The sequence below is a fragment of the Cantharellus anzutake genome (assembly GCF_015039405.1).
Source record: "Cantharellus anzutake strain C23 chromosome Unknown EI90scaffold_10, whole genome shotgun sequence".
Taxonomy (NCBI): Eukaryota; Fungi; Basidiomycota; class Agaricomycetes; order Cantharellales; family Hydnaceae; genus Cantharellus; species Cantharellus anzutake.
Genome location: NW_024066960.1, coordinates 875,257 through 893,359, shown reverse-complemented (window position 1 = coordinate 893,359; position 18,103 = coordinate 875,257). Strand labels below are relative to the sequence as shown.

Here is an 18,103-nt window from a genome sequence, read left to right as displayed (position 1 = left end):
TTGCGAACACTTAGCTGCTCCTGGTTCCTTCACTTCCTTCGAATCTTATTCCTCACGCGTGAAGGTTGGCCAGTACGAATGAACTATATTTGTAGCCACTTCGTATGCTTGAAAACCAGCTCTGTTGTACTAACATGTCAAAATGAAAATACGTTTTTGGTTGATTTGCTGATCCAGTAGCTAGTCTGGCGATTCAAGCCATGGTTTGCTTTGATGTCTCCTGGTTGGGGAGAAACATCAAAGGTTGTAGTTATAGGGCTGTAAACACCGACTGCGGGTCCAGTAGGGGTGGTTGTTGACATCGACGTCGTCGACGGCAAACTCCAGGCCACCCACTACTCGTCTGCATTTCAGCCGATATGGACGAACCACCCGTCCCTCAGCTCTTAACAACACTGAGTGCGCCCGCCGCCGATGGAACAAAACGCAAAGCCATGGAAATTGGTGCACCAGTACAGTACGCTCAATCCTCTCGGAAGGGAAAGAAAGCATGGAGGAAAAACATAGACCTTAACGACATCGAGGTCGGTCTGGAAAGCATGCGGGAAGAGGAGAGAGTAACAGGGTATGTACAAATGAATGGTCTGGGGTTATTCTCCTCGCGCTAATTCACCCTCCTCGCAGAGGGATGCTGCAACACCGCACAGACAATGAGTTATTTACTGTGGACGTGACGGGAGATGAACAAGGTGCTTTTCTATTCGGATATTTTATATTTCGCTTGAAATGTTCTTACGCGAGCCCCCCCCCCTCCAATGCAGTCCGGGAGCGAGTGCAGAGAGTTAAGAAGCCCTTGCGATCTCTGCAAATCCTTCGACAGCGTTCAGCTGTGCCTGCCGTTAAGCTTCCCAAAAGGGGTTCCAATTCGAAGGGCTCGCGGCTGACAAAATCGGAAAAAGGGAAGATATCAAAAAAGGCACAATGGATTCGTGGTGCTACGGGGGAGAGTGGGGATTTGGTCATCGAGGCGCCGGCCATCGTAAAATATGATCTTTGGGCAACGGCGAAGAGTGGTGAAGAGAAGTTGGAAGGAAATATCCCAACGGACGAAGCTCGTGATTACGTGATCCCAGTTGTGATACCGAAGGCACTAAAGGTTGGTTTGGAGACACCGTTACACTATTCCCCTTTTTTCTGTACTTATGGGCGTGTCCAGATGCCAGGCTCTATTCTTCCCTCGAGATACATTCAAGCCAAAGCGGTAGAGATGCCCCACCCTGGCGCCTCTTACAATCCTACTCCTGACGCGCACCAGTCCCTCCTTCAAAGTGCGCACAACATTGAGCTGGCACGCCTAGCGACCGAGGAGAAAGCCCGTGCACAGAACGAGAAAGCACGGGCGATGCACGGCCTTCGGGCTGAGAAGGAAGATGGTGTGACTGTGTTCAGAGGCATGAAGATTGATGTCCCAGGGGAAGGGAACACTGAGCAGGAGGAGGAGGCCGTGGAGAGAAGCGATGCTCCAGTTCAGAAAGTTACAAAGCGAAAGACAAAGGCTCAGCGAATCAAACAGTCCCGTGCTTTGTCGAGGGTGAGTTGGATCGTACATTTCTTGATGTATCGTCTGTTCGCTCATCACTGATTACTCCATGTCGCGATTGGCCATGTCGATCGTTTGGGTCAACCTGCACTAGAGACTACTTGTAGCGGAAGAAACTCGCAGGAAACAACTGGAGAAGGGGTTCCGCGAGCTATCGGGTGTTGCTCAGGCAGCCGACAAGGCTGTCGCTGCTCATCGGAAAGAGGTTATTGAGTGGATGAGGACGAAGCGCTTGGAACGGCCAAAACCTCTCATTGGGAAGATGGTGGGGGGACATAAAGTCAAGGCACCCGAAGTGGATGTAAAGTTGACTGAGGAAATCCCAGAGAATCTTAGGACTTTAGAGGTATTTCTGACTGTCCCTATCTCCTCCCCCCCCCTTTGCACCGACTTACATTTTTATCGCCTGTTAGCCCGAAGGGAACTTGTTCCGGGATCGCATCCTCAGCTTGCAAGCTCGATCGCTGCTCGAGCCAACCGGACGAGCCTCGTACGTCTATTTTCCATGGTTTACGGTATCATTTGATTGATCGCTCTCCTCTTTCGTCCAGGCTGAGAACCCGTGTGAAACATCCGAAGCTCAAGCTGTTCGAAAAGCGTGCTTGGAGGGACTTCAAGTGACGACACCTTTCATTTATTGAATTTTGTATTAGAATTTTCGCATCAAGCCATACTTATCATTATTCACTATCGCGTCGTGCATGCATTGCGGCCTTTTCCTGCTGGGCGTCAGTCCTAGGAAGGCCATCGATGTTATTATAGGCAAGGGCGGCCAACTTAAACCTCCCATGCAAAAATTGGTGATGGGAGCTGTTTCACCTTTTGTTGCGAAGAACCATACGGCCAGTCTTCTTTGGGGACCTTGTTCGCCTCGAGCCTGGCCTGACGGTCAGACTATCGCTGGATTTAACACAGGACTCCAGCCCGTCACTAATGACCATCCCCGCCGTGCTTCCCTCATTATGCCCAAGACCGGCCAGCTTCTTGGGGTTTCCCTGCTGCCAGACTGGGGATTGCGCGAAGGGTATGGTGTTTGGTGTTAAACCCCCCTCACTCAGGGGATCATTCGTTTGGCGCTTTTAGGAAGAGGGCTATTGCGACAGGAAACTCAAAGAAGATCAGCGATGTAACTGTGGATTGCTCAGCAGGAGCGATCGATCTGCTATTTTTTCACAGCAAGGATGCTGGGAACTATACCTTTCCTCAGGCACATGCGATTTGCCTGCACTGGACATTTGATTTTGGTTTCAGGGTTGCTTTTATATTTCGGTCTTCTTCTGCCACAGGTCGATCGCGCTCCTGTGAAGCTGCACGGGGTGGGAAAGGACCGGGGTTCTCTCCCATCCCAACAACACCCCATTGCCGTCACCGTCCTCCAAGCTATACGACTCTCTCGATCCGCGTGATCGAACCCCAGTACCCCTAGCACTACCGATTGAGTCCACTTGACTTGCAGAAACTTTTTCGAGTCCCGTCAAGTTAGTATTACAATCCAACCTCTAAACCCGGTCTCCGGGAATGATCGACGGTCATCTGAAAGATCGTGAATGAGATATCTCCGTGTCTGATGGCATCAGCTGGGTTACATGGGGTCAGGGTGCGGTGCTCACTGGACAGCCAGTGGGGGCTGCGTCAGACGTCACGGGAGCGCTTCGGTCATGTTTGGTTAGCACCGCCATACTTGACCTTGCTCAATGCGAAACAGGCTAAGCCAAGCATTGATCGTCACTGTGGCAGGAACAGCCTCTGTTATCAGTGGCCAGTACTGTATTATACATTTTCTCTGTGCTGCTATCATTTTGTCTAAGTGGGAGGAATTTACTCAAGTGTCAGATGTGCCTCCTGTGGTTACCCGTCGCCTCATGATCATTTGAGACCCAGCGGCCAGGGGCACCGAAATTGACACGGACATGAAGCAAGGGGTCCTCATCTTGGCTGCCTGGTATCACTCTTCCGTTTGTGACTGACAGTTGGCATGCTGTGTGCACCCGCCCTCATCTCGGCGTTTGATACTGCCCCTTTGCTTTTCGAGTGGCAGGCAGTTGGCATGCCCGTGTACCTCCCGGTCCCTTGTGTGCACTGCGTTGTCGATCATTTCTGCAATGACACGTGCAGGATGTGGGGGGGGAGCCTATAAATGGCGGGCTTGTTTGGAGCTCCCTGGACCCATACTCATACTCCATACTCACCTCGCACACTCACACTCATCCAGAAGCACAATGAAGTTCCTTCTCTTTGCATACACTGGGTTGGCTGTTTTCAGTTCGGCACTCGCTGCTGTGGTACCGAAGACGCACTTGGTAGGCGAAGAGTTGTGGAGTAATCTGTGCAATTGCTGACTATCCCATTCTTAAGGTCAATGTTGGGCCTAACGGTCAACTTGTCTACGATCCCCCTTTTATCGTGCGTGTCAAGTCATAGCTTCGCTACGGCAGCTAGAATGTTTTACTTTTTTTTCCTGACGTCCATTCACCTACGACAGTTCACGAACAAAGGAGATGTAGTGAAATTCATCTTCCATCCGAAGAACCATACAGGTACGGTTTGCACGCTACTTTCTCCCAACTTGGATTTTTCGCCTGAAGAAGTTTCGTTTTGTCCACGCCACGTAGTGACCGAATCGTCGTTCGACTCCCCCTGTTCGAAACTCAAGGACTCGCATGGACGCAACATTGGGTTTGACTCAGGCTTCCAGCCCGTGAGCCCCATCCATCCCGTGGAGAAGGTCGTCTCGGTCCGTGTCTTGACGAAACAACCATTGTGGTTCTACTGTCGCCAGACCGGCCATTGCAGCAAAGGCATGGTGTTCGCGATCAACCCTCCCACGAGGGGAGCTCATACCTTCGATGCGTTCAAGAAGAAGGCGCTCGCTACGGCTGGTGGTAAACGGGATGACGAAGATGCCGATCTTGAAACACCTCATTTGGACCCCATTGACTGAAATTCGTGGCCGCATCCTTCCAGTACTGATGGTTTCTGAGCTTAACGCTCCACGTGTCAAGAGCAGTTACGGACGCATTTTTTTTTGATGTACTATAAGCTTGTTAGACTTGTTTGATTGACAATTTATGTCTCTGCTCGGGGGGTATCAACATCATCCCGAAGCACCCTGAAGTTTTAAAAGAATTTGTGTGTGATCTTTAGATCCAACTGCTCAGTCGAGCGGGAGAGATGAGCGTTGTGATTTTCATTCCTTTGCGCATATCGATGGTCCTAATTCACTCACCGCCGCCCAGGGTCACTCAGAATCACTGATATTGGGCCTGGAGAGTGTATATTAGTCGCTGCATGAGATCAGGAGTGCCCCTCAAGCCGTTCCGCCTGCTGGCGGTGATTTGATTGTCATTGTTATGTACATGCTTCATGATCGAGGGTGGGTCAAGTTGGCTGTGGACCAGGCGATGCCTCACAAATGCGGTACACTTAGCGCATGTCCCAGAACGGACCCACCTGGGCGACGCCAAGAGAATAACATTAGAGGGTGCAAGCCTGTAATACGCCTGGTTGAAATTACAGTAACTCGATCAAAGTTTCGAACCCTGATCAAGGCGAGAATTATCCTGTTGCGTCAATTAGGGTTGGGGTTGCCGAACTTCGGCGATCGCCGGCTCAGTCTCTTTGTGTCCGCTTCTGTCTGGGAAATTGTTGGGAAAGCTGCCAGCTCCCTTTTATGTAGTAGAGCGAATAGCGAGCTATGCGTGCCTTACCGAAGTTACGTAAAAAGTGTCACTTTGGATGACGTGTTCCTTCTCATTACTCATGTGGCCTGCTTCTCACTTTCGTCCTTTCGTTCAACCATACAAGTCTTTCATCTGTGCTTCACATGGAGTCTTTATGTAAAAGGAGTAAGGCTTCCTCTCAACGGAGTTCCCCTCTACATAGTATAAGACGAAATGTTGGACTAGCGAGTTTATCGCTCAGTCCCGTTGTACGTGAACTAGAATAGATTAGAAAGTAATCACCTAGCGAGTTTATCGCTGGTGGACTAATGTTTAATACATGATTTATCAAAGACAAACATGATATAACCAACATACCTCAGTCCCGTTGTACGTGAACTGAGGAAAGGTTGGGTTGTCCAAAAATTGGGGTTTTATAGTCAGGCGCTATGAATGCGCACTGACTTTGGCACGGATGTCACCAAGAAAGGTAATAGGTGTAAATCTAAACGCCACACGACTCAACATCACCAAACGTGAGTTGGTCATAGCGAACACCATAATACCAAGAATTCTAACACATAGCAGATGCGAAAGCACTCTAGTTGCCGAATTTTGAGTTGGTGAATGTAATTGAGTGGCAAGCACAGCCGGGTCGGATGCAGAAGCGGTGGAGCAAATATTGTTGTTTGCATCATTCAGTTCAGTGCCACCGTTGCATATATTGCTGACTGCGCTCGTTGTTTCTATTCTGCCTGAGACTGCATACCCCTTGGACACCACGTTCTTTCCTCTCTGCATCGTCTTTAAGTACTACTGCCATAACCTATCAGTGGCCTCTATACATTGCCTCATTATCGTCGTATCTTAATGCACTCCGTCCTCACTCTTGCTGCCCTTGCCTTGGGGTTCCATCCTCTCGCTGCTCGTGCGGCAACTTACTCTCTTGCACAGTCATATCAAGGGAACTCCTTGTACGTCTTTTTCTTCTTCTTACGCATTGTCGTACCCCGGCGAACTGCAGGTGGTGACCTTCCTTGACGTCTCGTGTAGCTTCCAAGGTTGGAATTTCTCGACAGCTCCCGATCAGAATTACGGTTATGTCACGTACGGAACCACCCTCTCTACTTGTACAAATGCCGGGACTTATTTGATCTCGCTACGCAGTTTCCAGAGCCAGGCCAACGCCGAGGCTCAAAAACTCGTCTATCTTAACGACAAAGGGAACGCTGTGATCAAAGTCGACAATGTTACCGTTGGTCAACGTACGTCTCATTCAGTTCTCACACCTCATCTCCTATCTGATCCCCGCATCACGCTCCCATCCTCATGCACACCGTGATCTCCTGTCGTCATTCAACGCTGTCTCCAACACGTGTATCGTGGTCGTCTGGGTAATTGGGTCATCGTGGCCGCGTTCAGCTGCGGACACGACCTTTGGTCGTAATTCGGTTCTTATGACCTCTCTGGCCCAGATTCAGGTTGGGTCCTTGGTTTTATTCGACGCTCTACATATGCCATATGGGGTAAGTAGCGATCAAAGCACTAGATAGTTACGATTTGCTGACCCTAATTCCCTCCCGGTAATGTTAGTGTTCCGTTTGGCCTGCATTCTACCTCTTAGGTCAAAATTGTACGTCTCACACTTCATGTGGAACTGTTATTAAAAAACTGAACACCCTGAAGGGCCTAATAATGGAGAGATCGATATCGTCGGTAAGGTTCCTTCTCGAGTGACCCGAACGAACTTTATATTATGCGGTTGAAACTAATTCATCCTCCAATGGTGATGGAATATCATTTTCAGAGAATGTGAACCTTGCGACATCGGCTCAATATTCTTTGCACACGCTATCTGGGTGCCAACACCCGAGCGGAAAAGGCAACGAGACGGGCGTTATCGTCAGCAGTGAGTGGCCATCTCTGACTTCCAGCCCAACGTTCTTTATCGTTGTTGAACTCTTTCTTTCTTTTTATTTTTTTTTCCCATCCCTTGTATATATTTGTCCTTTAGCCGACTGTTTCAACGCGACGAACGGAAATCAGGGTTGCATCGTTCGCGAGAGCCAGCAGAATAGCTTTGGTCAGGGTTTCGCTACCGTCGGTGGGGGAGGATTCGCGACAGAATTTACTTCGCAAGGGATCAAAGTGTGGTTCTTCCCTGTGAGTCAAATCTTATCTTATCTTTGGCTTTCCTTGGGGGGCAAAGGGACTTACGCGTGGACTACATGGATGTCGGTATTTTAGCGCTCAACTTTGCCCAGCGATTGGAATAGCACGTCACCCAACCCTGATAATTGGCCTACTCCTTCTGCTTATTATCCTAGTTCGTCATGCAACATCACGCAGTTCTTCGGACCTCAATCTATCGTGCTCGTGCGTTAATGTATTTCGTCCACCAGAAGGTTGAGAAGCTGACAGAATTTTTTTTTACTCATTGGACGTTATTCAATAACATACATTTAGGATATTGATATTTGTGGTGCCTTTGCTGGAGCTTCAAACGTCTACAATGCGGGCGGACTTTGCCCTGGTCAATGTGTGGATGTCATCAAGGATCCTAACACGTATAACAGCGCGTACTTTGAGATTCAATTTTTAAAAGTGTTCGCGCAGCCGTACGTCTCTTCTCTTCCTCTTCGTCTTTTTACCTCATGGTTTCTTTACTGCGTGTGTAGTGGAACGAGCACGGTCTCCAGTAAACCCACGTCAACTGATTCGTCGACCCCCTCCAAGAGTGGAAACGGTGGAGGTGCAGCAGGGAAGAATTGGGGTCATGTCGCTGGTGTGGCTACGTTATCGCTCGTCTTTGGTCTTGCTGGGATGTTTGCAACCTTGTTCTGAGTACGGAGGGGGGGGGGGGAGGAGAGAATGAGATAAGGGAGAGAGACTGGGAAGTACGATACAGTTGGAACTGGTCTACCGAGTCTCCGCAAGTATAATTGTTGATGGGTTAGAGAGATGGTACCGATAGCTTTTTACAATGTCTTGGACTTTTCCCTCTTTTTCCTTTTGTCGCGCGTGGCGGTCGGGGGGGTGGCCGGCTGAAGTCTATTCATTTCACCCTAATCGTTACTGTGTTGGACTCGTTTTTTGGATTTCCATCTGTAGCGGTATATAGCTAAGAACTGGACAATGCGATTTAAATAACAGCACCATTTTAATTTTAATTTTTTTGCGCTGATGAATACGGACGCAGTATGGTGTCAATCGATTGAATTGTCTGACAACTTACATAAGCATCTCCCCGCCGTCTTGATCAGTAGTTGGACGGTCTCTACTGCGATTGGCTCCGATTTTTGACCCTGTACGTACGAACCTTGTACGGTTGTTGTGGCACTGAAATCCACACGATGTGAGCCTTGAATTCGACACGGGAGATGGGCACTTAACTAACCGCTGGGGCCAAGCTAGCCCACAATCCATTCTGCTAGGGGCTGGGACTGTCTATATACTTTGTTTTCAGGCTGGGACGTTTGTTTTTTTGGTTTGGTTTGGTTCGATGTCGCGACGTTTTATACACGCTTTCAACGTGTTCACATTGCGAAGACCGTTCCTTGCACCTGTGATCACTACTTTTACTCTGTTTGGTGCGGGGGATGTCCTGGCTCAGCAAGGGGTCGAGAGGAAAGGAAAGGATCACGATTTTTTGCGGACAGCGTGAGCCTTTTTCTTTGTTTTTTTTTTTTTCTCATCGCATAGTACCTTGCTGAAATTTACCGACCATGTATATTGTAGACGGCTTGCTAGCTATGGTGGATTCATGTAAGGAGCAAAAAAAAACTATGTTGCTGGGGCCAGCTGGAACTTTCGATGAAAACTCTCCTAGATTTGCACCCATTGCTTCGAAATGGTAAAAATAACCGCGTCAACCCTCAGCAGCCGTATCATTCTCATCATGTGTTCTTCTCTCCCCCACCTATATGTATCAGGTATAGAGTAAGTGGGTACTACGCTGTGTAAAGTCTCCGAGTCGCGAGTTAGCTCATCTGCCTTTCTCCGCTGCAACTGGAATAGCTCCTAGAGCATTTACCTGTCAGGAGCAAACCGGCATTGATTGCTAGTCGAGTGAGTGTCCCCCCCCTCTGCTCTGATCTTGAACTCGCCCTTTTCATTTAAGTATTTCTTAATTTGCACCCTCTTCTCATCAGGTCGCTCTTGATCAATTTGTCTTTTCACCTATTATTGTTGGTGTATTCTTTACGTGCACAACATTGATGGAGGGGAAGACACTCAAGGATGCAGAAATGAAACTAGAAACGGTGAGTTTGTGACGCAGGTTTGGCTTGGGGGTTCACTTTGATCCTGTGGTTTTCTGTTTTCTATCTTTTTTTTAGACATATAAACGGACCCTTGTTGCCAACTGGAAACTCTTTATCCCTTTCCAAATGCTAAATTTGGTAATGCCTCAGTTCCTTTTATGCGCTTCGTGCACTCGTACTGATCATAGCATGTCCTTTTCTGCGATTTGCCTGCTCTTTCTCAGTCAGTAAGTACAAATGCCACATTATAGCGGTTGTGCTCTTTTCAGCTAAGTACCGTATCATAGCTGGTCCCGATGCATCACAGGCTATTGGCTGTTAATGTCGTCTCTTTATTTTGGAACGCTTATCTTTCTCTCATGGCATCAAGTTCGCACATATCTGCCGCGAAACCTGAAGCATTGGCATAGGTGGCCGGATTTCATTAACATACAGACACTTCTCTGTGTAACCAACCGTTATGAATATGGATCTAGATTCTTATGACCCTTGCACACAGGTAAGGAGCCCTAGGTCATTTCCCTATTTGTAAGGTGCAAGCACGATCAGCCCTTACAAACACTGCTAGGTGGAATTCATATGACCCTTTATCTTCCAATGGAGAGCTGGGTCCTGCCTAAGCGCCAACCGTGTTTGCGATTTGGGACCTCCGGTTCCGCTCTCGGAACCGAACCACGGCAGCCCTTGGCATGACAGATGTCACACCATTGCCGAGGACTTGTGAAGATAGCCAGGCAGGCCTCCTTAAGTCTCATCAATGGACATGCGCGCCCAATATATAGAAACAATACATTGATGGCATGAATACTGAGCGGCCACCCGTAAGGTGGTCACGGTGGTGCCTTTGTGGGTTATGGCGAACATCCTGGATGATGCGTAGAGGCACTTGGTTGCTGCCAAGATATCGGTAGCGGTGAATGTGGTTGAACGGCCTAATCTCCATTTTTGGCGGTGCCACTTCGACACGATGATGGGCGCTCGTTTTTTGCTTGAATCATCGAGCAATTGTGTCCGATATGTCCATTAAAATTGGATGCACAGTTTTTTTTTTTGACGGCGGCTGTAATATGCACACAAGGATACGATAATTGGTGCGCGGCATATATAATTAATTAATGTCTTACATAGAACCACTTTTCTCAGTGCTTCCCAAAACCAGGCTAGTCAGCCAATTAACCCACCCTATCAAGGGGTGTTTTTTATGCATTGCGAGGCTGGCATCTCTGTCAAATCTCCACCGATTTGGAAAATCCATTGCTTACAAGTACATACTGTTGGAATTTGTACACGTGGTCTTGGGAACCTTAATGCTAAAATATGGACATTCTGGGAGTCGAACCACAGAACCCTGCATAGGTACCAAGAGTGTGTTACCATTACACTAAATGCCCGCATTAGGTGGAGGTGGTTTCTAACACATACAAGCTCTGGCTAACATTCTGTAAGGAAATGTATAACCTTATAGCTAGGTATCAGAATGAAGAACACACATGTTATGTCGCATGTAAGCATATATATTACCACATTCAAGTTCTAACATGTGTTGTCATGAATATTCACCGAACATGGATTGCGTGGGAAAAGGGAAAAAGTCGACATTCAGAGTCTCTCAGGGGCCTTAAAAATATGACTAATCAGGGCTATCAGGCATTGGTAGCGGGAAACGGCCACAAAGGGCCAGGTGGAATTGGCAGCATGTGCGTGACGCATGACCCGGACCCGTGCTTGTACATACAAAGAGGAAAAAGAAAACAGACGAACGTTAATGGGAGTGACGATAAGAGTTAAGTTGGAAGCAGTGAAAGATAAAAAAGCAAAATACAACACAGAGCTAATGTACAAAGACAATGTAAAAAGATAAACATCAGAACAAAATACAGGACACAGCTAATGTACAAAGACGATGTACAAAGATGTATCAAAAGGAGGAGTGTCGGGGAGGAGGTGGGAGACAAGAAAAGGTAAGGGCTGAAAGCTGAGGCAAATGGGAGTGAAGTCACACCGTGAAAAGTGTTGGCAGTAGCAAGTTCAGGGAGAACAGAGTGTTGGTAGCGGCAGCGGCAGTGGGTCAAAGGAGTAAGCCTGGAACAAACAGGTGGCGAGTTGGATCTCACTCACCGAGGGAGCACGAGATACCAGGTGATAGGGGGGAGGAGAAGGGCCATCAGGGTCCCTTTATAAGCATGGCCAAAGCAAATGAGTGCTCTCCTCAATAGTGAAAGTTCAGTATGTACCTCCACTGAATGGTCCGCTTCACGCATCTGCGCCGAAACATCCAGCATACGTCTGAGGCAGCGTCCCCTGACCCATTCAGGCTAAGTTGCGCGAGAAATCATGAGAGATCACTGCGATCAGTGCTGGGAGGCATGTGAATGCCAGAGCGGTCCCGACAGGATGCAGCCAGGTTTCCCAGCTAGTGGCGAGCGGAAGCGGGAACCTGAGATCAGCTGATGGTAAGTTGCTATCCCATGATTAGTCTCGTGAAATGGAGACATTAAACAACAAAAAAATACCCTGAGTGTCCGTAGAGAATATTATTCCTATAGTACCAAGTTTGAGAGAAATCGATGGCATTTTTGTCAATATATTTGCAAGTTATGCTGATTGATGGCAACACAATGAATAAAGTTGACAATCTCCACAACGGCTGAACAAAATCTCTCCGCTACAGACTAGTTCGACTCATTTTAATAACAGCTTTCCAATGATACAAAATATGTGTAAATCGATGAAGAAATGGGGGAGAAATGGGGGAAATACTGCTGGAGCAGCCTGATATGAAAGAAGGTCGAACTAACTTCTCCTCTCCTCCAGCTTTCCAACAAGCTCAATTTTATTCAAATTGGCCCTGTGGTTCTTGAGGTACCACCATTGACAGGTGCTGTCAAGTTGTCAGGGCACACCCGCCTGACCCGGCTCCACCCGGCCCAACCTGACCCGGTACCCCACTGGTCCACCCCTCCTTACCTCCTCCCCCTTTCCCTTCTTTCCCTCTCATCCTTCCCTCCTCAGCTTCTCCTTATCCTACTCCTTCTTTATTCTCTCTTTATTCTACATGGACGACTTTCTCTGTATCAATGTACCATTGACCCATCTGCAGCGCGCCCACCATGCACCCGGCCCAGGCACCTCGGGCGACTTCCCGCTGTGCCCAGCACGCGCGCCTGCACTGGATGCCCTCGGGATCTCCCACGGAGATACCCGGGTGGTTATGGCTGTGTGCGAGGGTGACGTGGCACCCGTCATGTGATCCAAGCCGCATGTATATAAACGAACCTGAAGTGGGAACCGAAGAAGTAGCCTTCTTCTCAACTTTCCACTTCAGGTAAGTAGTACAATATCCCTCCTTTAATGATAATAACAACTTTCCACTTCAGTCTAAGTGGTCAGGGACCATTGTCCCACATCGGGCCTGTCAGTACGCACGCCCGATCCGCCCCCCGCCAGGCTCTCAGTCCTGGACGCTACACCCGGGCCCCCTCGACCCCGGACGAGTCCCTGACACAAGTCCACATGAGATTCAGCATGGTGTTGAATCAGAATCTCTACTAATATTTGTCCATTCAGCACGAAAATTGGCATGGTAGGAGAGCTAATTGTGCTCTATCGATCGAGCATAAGAACGTTGGGTATAAATATGTAGTTGTGGAGACCGTTGAGTAAGAAGTTGAAAGTTATGCTGTGCATGAGAATCCTGCTTAGGAACTGAAAATGGTTTCAGAAAAATAGAAAAAAATTGGAAAGAGCGAGTAATGTGGGTCGTAAATGGATGTGCGAATGGAGGCAAGACTGGGCCTGTGTGCTGTGTGGGCTACAGTGTAAAATCTATAAAAATAGTTATTTTGTGGTGTATGAACCTTTCCCTGCAGAAACAAACAGAAATAATATACTATGGTAGCTTCAAGAACATTCCAATTGGGTTTAAGAAATGGAAAACATTAATAAAAGAAATTGAAAAGACAGAACAATAAGAAAGTGGCCTGGAAACCCAAACTTGTGTTGGAAGCCTCAACTGCTCCCCATAATGATAACCATTCTAACTTTACACCATTCAACTATACTAATCCTTAGCTTTACAATGCAGTTGGTCTCATTCCAAATGGTGGAGAAATGAGCAAGATAGTATGGGAGGAGCAGGGAATACATTGTGCATTTCCCCTATCTCACTGAATAGTAGTCCAAATGTCCTGAAAGTTTGTGCACTACAATACATGTCCTCAAAGTAGACTTGACATATTTTCTCGTATTTTTTTTTGACATCTGAGAGGCACTGAACTTTGACCTTGCATGTCATTTCCCATGCATGCCACTCCTGAGCAGTGTTGAGTGAACCGAGAATCACACATTTCTCCATCAGTTCTCAACCATTTGCCATCGGGCTTTTTGCGATAAATTCCTCTCAATCGCCTCTTTATTTCGTATTATTACTCCAACTCATGATTCTGCATGCACACAGCTCCAGAAGTGGATTGTGGATTAAGGACATCATTACTTCAACATTTGAATTGAAAGTGAATTGTCAGGACGTCTCAGGACGTCCTAGGATGTTCCCATACAAAAGAGGCCTCTAGGCCCTCTTCAAACATCCTGAGAACCCCCCTCTATAGGTCTAGATATCGGTTGTCCAAGGTGCCCAAAACATCAGTCAGCCAAGCCTGGATCCCCAGGATGCTCAAGCAAATCAGATCCACTCAAAAGGACTTCAAGTGTACTGGCTACTGGACACTTTCTAAAGCTTTATAATAGATGGAATTAATTATATCGTGAAAGTGTAATATAACATGGAAAGCATGTGTGAATGGGCATTGAATTGTTGGACTGTGGATAAAGTCCAGAGATGTAGAGTGAAGATGGGATAGGAGGATGCAAGATGATAATGCGTGAATATTGAATGATGAAATAATGTTAGGTCGGCTTTGTGGAGTTTGCAACGTCCCTGACATCAACTACCCCTCGATTCTGTATCTATGATACACTCTCCTCCTTCGACAAAACCTTACCTGGCTGGTACCTTGAGTGTCTGCTCCGGACCTCTGGACCTCTCATACCATGCCACGGTACTCCTTCTCAAGCCTTCAGCTTGCTCACCAAACAACTCTGATCCCCATACACCTATGGAACTCCACTCCTTGTGTTGTCAAACCTTGAGTTCCTCCCCATGTCAACTCCGAAAGGGATCCTGAGTCTGTTCTCTGACTGTGAGGTCTTAGCAGGTTGCTCAGCACACCAGACTGTAAGTGTTACAATGGTGTGTAATTTATGGTGGTGTTGAGTGGTAACCGGAAGTTGCCGCTTAGCCATGTGACTCTATGTACACCGTTGTTACATCAGACTCGGGGTTCAGGGCTATTGCCCTGACATTCTCCCCCTTTGCATTACATGTGTGATGCATACATGGTTTTAGGAAGGAAGAAAAGAAATTGAATTCAAGGTAAAAAAAATTTTTTCTTTAATGAAAGTTTGTTATTGCCACTTTAAAGTGGGCGATGTGTACATTTGGGAAGAGGATGGGGAATAAGGATGAGGAAGAAAGGAAAATGAAGGGGTGTGGGGCCATTACTTTAAAGTAAACAGCGATACACAGATATCACAGGAAAGGGAGGGAAATAAAAGAAGAAGAGTGTTTTGAAAGTAGATTTCGACCCAAAGATTGTATATCTTTGGTATTCCTCCTCACTTGTTCTGTGAGGAGTCATGTGTAAATGGTGTTCACACATGAGTGGTGGTGGATTTGGGTTAGATGGAGTAGAAATTTCCGCAATTGTTACTTGTGGTTCCTTGCATACAATATTGTGTGCAGGGCCTCAAGTTGGGGGAAGGTGTTTTCACAGGCACCTCAATGGCGTATTACCATGTCACTTTCCCTTTCTTCAAGGGTAGAGTTATTGCCCTGGAGGAGGGTTTTCCTCTGGGTTGTTCATCTGGACATCCGATTGCTGCATCAGATGTGATGATGTAGCCTGGGCTATGGTGTTGAGCTGTGGGCTCGATGAAGTGGGCACTTCCTGGGTGGGAGTGGGTTGTTGTGTTCCCGAGCCACTTGGCTCAGGTGTAGAGTATGGTAAGTTTACCGTTCTTCCCATGGGGAAGGATGGTCGCTGGCTCGTCTGTCCAGTGCGGAGACTTGCATCTCTCTCTCGGTATTTGGAAGCTTTCGCTTCCTGCCCCACAGCTTTTGCAGCGCATTCCTCAGGAGTCCTGAGTGGTTTAAACTGGGACTTCACATAGGCAGCTTTGCCTAGACTTTCCCAGGAGATTTGTCCCCTGTTCTCCAGGGAGCTGTAATCCTCCACGAGTTTTGCAATACTTGGGAGTTCCAAGAAATATTTCTCAGTTTCCTTCACTTTTTTGTGAAGGACTCTGTGTACCTTGCCGCTTTTAAAGGTGGCTTCGGCCTGTTTGTACCAATGTACAAATGCTTTTCCACTCACACTTGTCCACCAAGCGTATGCAGCATTGTGCACCACTTCTGACCCCACTGTTCTCCTCATGGGGAAGTTGGGGTCGATTGTTACATTGATGGGGGCTTCAACTTTGCTGAACTCGTTGAGTTCGGCAGCCTCATATAACATGTGGACACTTCCCTGCAGGGTATCTTGCCCATAGGGTGCTGAGGTACTCAGCAGCCCACCGCCTCTGGCGGTGGTCCCTGCTTTGGGGTCTGCTGTCGGTTGCCCACCACTCTCCCTCTTCCCCTTGACATGGGTTTGCCCTCCTGAGGGTGGGCCCTTATGCAACCCAGACAGGGTTGCCTGCCCATGGGGTGGCAGGATAATCAGTGCCCTGTGTCAAAGACACAGCGAGGAGGGGCAGTGTCCCTGGACCTTTCCCTGGAAGGGAGGCTGGAGGTAGAGAACAGGCAGGAGGACCTTGGCCTCAGTGACTTGGAGAGGAGCACTTGCCTATGTTCAGTAACGCTTAAGAGTCTGGTCCTTAACTTCAGAACAAGGGGCACAAACTCTGGGGGATAGTTGTTTGTTGATTTTGCACTAAGGTGCCATCAACTACAGTACAGGACTTATATACATAATAAGAGACAAATGGGAACAAAGGGAAAACCCAAGAGGGACTTACCCACTTGCCAGGTCAGCAAGCTCGTGAGCCTTATCGAGCATTGTGGAGTGGGTAGGTGAAGGGTGGAATTAGCGACAGCTATTGGGGAGTGGGAAAACCTTTGTGGGGGTGGCGGAGGTCCTAGGAGGTCTGTCATAATATTGGGTAGGTAGAAATATTAATAAACGTTTAAGGTGAGGATAAGAGGTACCGGAGAAGGTACTGGAGATTGGAGGTGCAGGTGCAGGGGGAGGACAGACCGGAGGTGGACTGGAATGGTGGCGGAGTAGGGTGGATGAAAGGTTGTCTTACTGGTTTGGGGACGGTAATGTTCCGTTCCCCCGTTCGCCTCAGGCCTCAGTAATCCGTCTAAGTATACGCTTGATTTGGCTGTATATTGACGGGGTAGAAGTAAAGGCTAATCTGCCTTTTACAGCTACCCCGAGGGTTTATATACAATCTTATACATTCTCGGCACAAATAAATAGAGAAGCTTCCGCGACGCTAAATTAGCGTCGCGACATAATTATTACACAACACAACATCAACTGATGTTGTGGGCGGAATATAGACATGGGCCGGGGCCTCACATCCTCCTCCCTTGCGATACTAGATCGCAGACAGGGTACTAGCCATATATACACAAGGGGAAAGCAAGCATTTTTAAAGAAATAAAAAAAAAACGTTCTACATACGAAGAATGTATGCAAACGGGGGCACACTCATTGCAGGAGGCTATAATAGTATTTTGTAGGCGAAGCCCACTTAGAGTTTCTCCTGGAACATATGCACCCAGATCTCGACGACAGTGTTGTCGACGATGGAACGACTTTCTCGTCGTTGTGAGTTTATTAAATACCATCGTCCACCGTGACGATGTTGACAGTGTAGGTCGTCGACGGCAGAGTTGTCGCCGACGAGGAAATGAATAATCAACGACGATTGCGTTGACGAAGGACGAAGGGTACAGAGTAGACAATCAACGACAGCATTGTCGTTGACGAAGGTATGGATGAGGGGGGGTCAGTTCCTCATTCGTTTACGCGGCGCTGACCCGGACGGGCCAGAGCCGGATGGGCGATTCGACGTAGTCCTACGAGTCGTCGTGGACCTAGCCGCGTCGACAGCGACATCGTCACTCAGATAGTTGTCGTCGTAGTGACGAGTCTCGACATCAGCGTCGTTCATGGACGAATCCTCGTCTTGACGACGGTGTGAATAATGGACATGGTGCGCGGGATGGCCACGTCCATGAGAAGAGGGAGCACGCCCTCGCACTGGTGGTGCGTGGGCGGATTCGTACACCGACGAGTGTGCATACGTCGGAGGGGGGTATTGCGGCGGAGGTGGGGCGTTTGAATACGCCACAGGGTGTGGGCTCGCGTACATCATAGGCGGGTTTGAGTACGATGTTGGGGGAGGGTTCGAGTACATAAGTGCTCGTTCCTGTCGTTGAATTTTACGACGCTCACGAGCGTCGTCAGTCATTGGTTTTATCCATCGACACGCGAGGATGTACATCCGTGCAATACGAGCCGGGGGGTACTGGTCGGGAAGTCTTTTCGCCTCCGTCTCAATGTCGTCGCGCG

At 48.1% G+C, this 18,103-nt stretch overlaps 5 protein-coding genes and 1 non-coding gene across 6 annotated transcripts; 5 read left to right on the top strand and 1 right to left on the bottom strand.

The window, feature by feature from the left end:
* Positions 1-359: 359 nt before the first annotated feature.
* Positions 360-2,161, top strand: EI90DRAFT_3119344 (ribosome biogenesis protein Nop53/GLTSCR2; the record flags this gene model as incomplete). The annotated part of the gene is made up of 7 exons (XM_039063202.1): positions 360-565; positions 625-689; positions 762-1,096; positions 1,157-1,531; positions 1,635-1,886; positions 1,954-2,030; positions 2,092-2,161. 7 exons carry the CDS (start codon positions 360-362, stop codon positions 2,159-2,161), a joined length of 1,380 nt encoding a protein of 459 aa, XP_038919664.1.
* A 1,598-nt stretch (positions 2,162-3,759) lies between these two features.
* On the top strand, positions 3,760-4,481 carry EI90DRAFT_3013961 (Cupredoxin; the record flags this gene model as incomplete). The annotated part of the gene is made up of 4 exons (XM_039056720.1): positions 3,760-3,840; positions 3,896-3,943; positions 4,023-4,077; positions 4,153-4,481. The coding sequence occupies 4 exons, from the start codon at positions 3,760-3,762 to the stop codon at positions 4,479-4,481; spliced, it is 513 nt and encodes a 170-aa protein (XP_038919663.1).
* A 350-nt stretch (positions 4,482-4,831) lies between these two features.
* Positions 4,832-6,042, top strand: EI90DRAFT_98796 (uncharacterized protein). The gene is made up of 2 exons (XM_039068313.1): positions 4,832-5,385; positions 5,805-6,042. Exons 1-2 carry the CDS (start codon positions 4,891-4,893, stop codon positions 5,928-5,930), a joined length of 621 nt encoding a protein of 206 aa, XP_038919662.1. The 5' UTR covers positions 4,832-4,890; the 3' UTR covers positions 5,931-6,042.
* EI90DRAFT_2968723 (concanavalin A-like lectin/glucanase domain-containing protein) lies at positions 5,862-8,062 on the top strand. The gene is made up of 11 exons (XM_039055628.1): positions 5,862-6,173; positions 6,253-6,306; positions 6,367-6,464; positions 6,622-6,725; positions 6,793-6,832; positions 6,886-6,915; positions 7,007-7,108; positions 7,214-7,362; positions 7,447-7,575; positions 7,666-7,817; positions 7,878-8,062. Exons 1-11 carry the CDS (start codon positions 6,070-6,072, stop codon positions 8,041-8,043), a joined length of 1,128 nt encoding a protein of 375 aa, XP_038919661.1. The 5' UTR covers positions 5,862-6,069; the 3' UTR covers positions 8,044-8,062.
* A 367-nt stretch (positions 8,063-8,429) lies between these two features.
* On the top strand, positions 8,430-9,871 carry EI90DRAFT_2968719 (uncharacterized protein; the record flags this gene model as incomplete). The annotated part of the gene is made up of 9 exons (XM_039055627.1): positions 8,430-8,554; positions 8,614-8,859; positions 8,938-8,964; positions 9,029-9,052; positions 9,165-9,171; positions 9,217-9,267; positions 9,351-9,461; positions 9,537-9,599; positions 9,749-9,871. Exons 2-9 carry the CDS (start codon positions 8,702-8,704, stop codon positions 9,869-9,871), a joined length of 564 nt encoding a protein of 187 aa, XP_038919660.1. The 5' UTR covers positions 8,430-8,554; positions 8,614-8,701.
* A 908-nt stretch (positions 9,872-10,779) lies between these two features.
* EI90DRAFT_t72 lies at positions 10,780-10,852 on the bottom strand. Its single transcript has one exon. It is a non-coding gene; the product is annotated as a tRNA-Thr (tRNA).
* Positions 10,853-18,103: the final 7,251 nt, after the last annotated feature.